General features: G+C 41.8%; 1 protein-coding gene across 1 annotated transcript; it reads right to left on the reverse strand.

The window, feature by feature from the left end:
- Positions 1 to 1,083: 1,083 nt before the first annotated feature.
- LOC105767288 (protein MAIN-LIKE 2-like) lies at positions 1,084 to 1,740 on the reverse strand. Its single transcript, XM_012586791.1, has one exon. It carries the CDS (start codon positions 1,738 to 1,740, stop codon positions 1,084 to 1,086), a length of 657 nt encoding a protein of 218 aa, XP_012442245.1.
- Positions 1,741 to 2,198: the final 458 nt, after the last annotated feature.

Genomic DNA, 2,198 nt, shown 5'->3' on the forward strand with positions numbered 1-2,198 from the left:
CTTGTAGACGACGAAGACGTGGAGACAATGGTCGCTCTTTACTGTGGGAATGGGAGTGACAAGAATGCACCGATTCACTTATTTGCTGAGTTAGCCGGTATGGAGCAAAATGAAGATGTCAATACATCTGATGAAGAACACAGAGCTCAAGAACCGTGGATGGTGGCTCCAATATCATACGCTGATAGTGAATCGACTATGGGTGGAATCGGTATCAATCTGAATATTACACCCGATATTTATGTGGTTGGTGGTGAAGAAGAAGGTGATAGTGATAATTGGGATGAAGAGGTCGATAGTGACGGTGATCCCGATGTGGACGATGTACCTGATGAAATTGATGCTGAAGATGTCAACAACGATGGAAACATTGACGCTTCTTCGGTCGGGGAACAGATGCAACGTATTTTGATACACAATAATCCTGGGCCACACATGTCGCTCATAGACCGCGACGCAGCGTACGTAGCTGAGTTCCCAGAGTACCCTGAAATAGTTCATCCTCACAGGCTGGCCGTAAATTCTGATCATGAGGAGTTATTCATAGGCCAGAGATTCAGTTGTAAAGAAGAGTGCGTATTTGCTATTAAACGGTACAGCATGAACATATCAGTGGATTATAAAGTCGCAGTGTCTACTCCAACAATATATATTGGGGAGTGTTGGAAAGCAGTGGAAGGCTACAATTGGCGGGTACGAGCTGCATTCATTAAAAGTTCTTAGATGTGGGAGATACGAAAATTTGTTGGTCCTCATATATGCACATCAACACGTATGACAGAAGATCATGGAAAACTTGATTCGAAAACTATCTATACGTGTATCATGCGAATGGTGAAGGACATGCCGACCATTAAAGTTTCGGTACTGATTGTCGAGATGTAAGCACGATTCTAATATCGAGTATCATATCGAAAGGCATGGATAGCTAAACAGATGGCAATCGAGCAACTGTATGGGGATTATGATTCGTCGTATAACGAGCTACAAGGATGGATAGCTGCTATGCGGGAGTCCATACCGGGGACTATGATTGAGTTGCAGACAAGGCCTTATTACGGCCCGACGACCAGTTATATTTTATCACCTGTTCACTAGTGGATAAACATACGGTTGGTGACTAACCGATGCTAAAAATGGCATCCGATAGAGCTCCCAGGATTTCTGCAGTGTGAGGCATCTGCCCATGTCTACAACATCCAGGTTTGTCGCCCGACAAAGCTCCCGATATAACACTGCTAGAACGGTGGGGCCCCAGCTATACGAGCGGACATTCGACAAATCAGCTAATAGGGGCAAGTACATCATATGCACCCTGTTGTTGTTTGCATCGGGCATCAGTACTCCCCCTAGGATATGCATGATGTACGCTCGAGCAGCGCACATCAGCTCGCCTTCAGTGGCATTCGCTGATAACTGTCCAAATTTGGCTTTCAGCCATGTAAATTTTAAGCTCGTAAAATTTGACTCTTCATCTTCTGGCGAGTCTCCAAGTAGCTGATAACAAAGTGCAGCTGGATTGGTAAATAAATATACTCCCGTTACGGTAGTCCCGTGGATTGGGAGCCCAAGCTGCATCGTAACATCCTCCAAGGTCACCGTGCACTCCCCACACAGAAAATGAAAAGTTTGAGTCTTCGGGCGCCACCGCTCCACTAGCGCAGATAATAAATCATAGTGCAAGTCGAAGGTCCGGATCGATGCTGTTGACCTAAATCCGGCTTGCTCCAAGTACGTCATCAATCATGCATCCGGAGCTTTCTTTAAACCATTCACACGGCCCCTTATTACTTGGTACGGGTCCTGATAGTGTTAAATTACAGAAAAAAATATTACGATAACATGATTTATTTCTATATATTACGTATATCCTTTTTAAATAGAACCCGTGATTAACAAATAATAAATCATACCGCATTATTAGCCGCATCAGATATGTGTCTACCCTTTTGAATCAATGGAGCCATTGCCATGCCTGCAAGTTCAAAAAAAAGTTAGTAAAAAACTCTCATTTCAGCCATTTATTTATACTATTTTCCCGAATTTTATTACTTTCAATAAAAATATATTATTTTTGTATTTTATTATTTTACATTATTTTATTACATTATGTTTGAAGTGTATTAATTATTTCTTTTTTCTAAAAAAATTAGTAAAAAACCCTTATTTCGCCATTTGTTTGTATTTTTTTCCCGAAT

Source organism: Gossypium raimondii, chromosome 4, assembly GCF_025698545.1.
Source record: "Gossypium raimondii isolate GPD5lz chromosome 4, ASM2569854v1, whole genome shotgun sequence".
Classification (NCBI taxonomy): Eukaryota; Viridiplantae; Streptophyta; class Magnoliopsida; order Malvales; family Malvaceae; genus Gossypium; species Gossypium raimondii.

Coding starts and splice junctions, on each gene's coding strand:
- LOC105767288 (XM_012586791.1), bottom strand. CDS start 1,740: ATGACGTACTTGGAGCAAGCCGGATTTAGGTCAACAGCATCGATCCGG.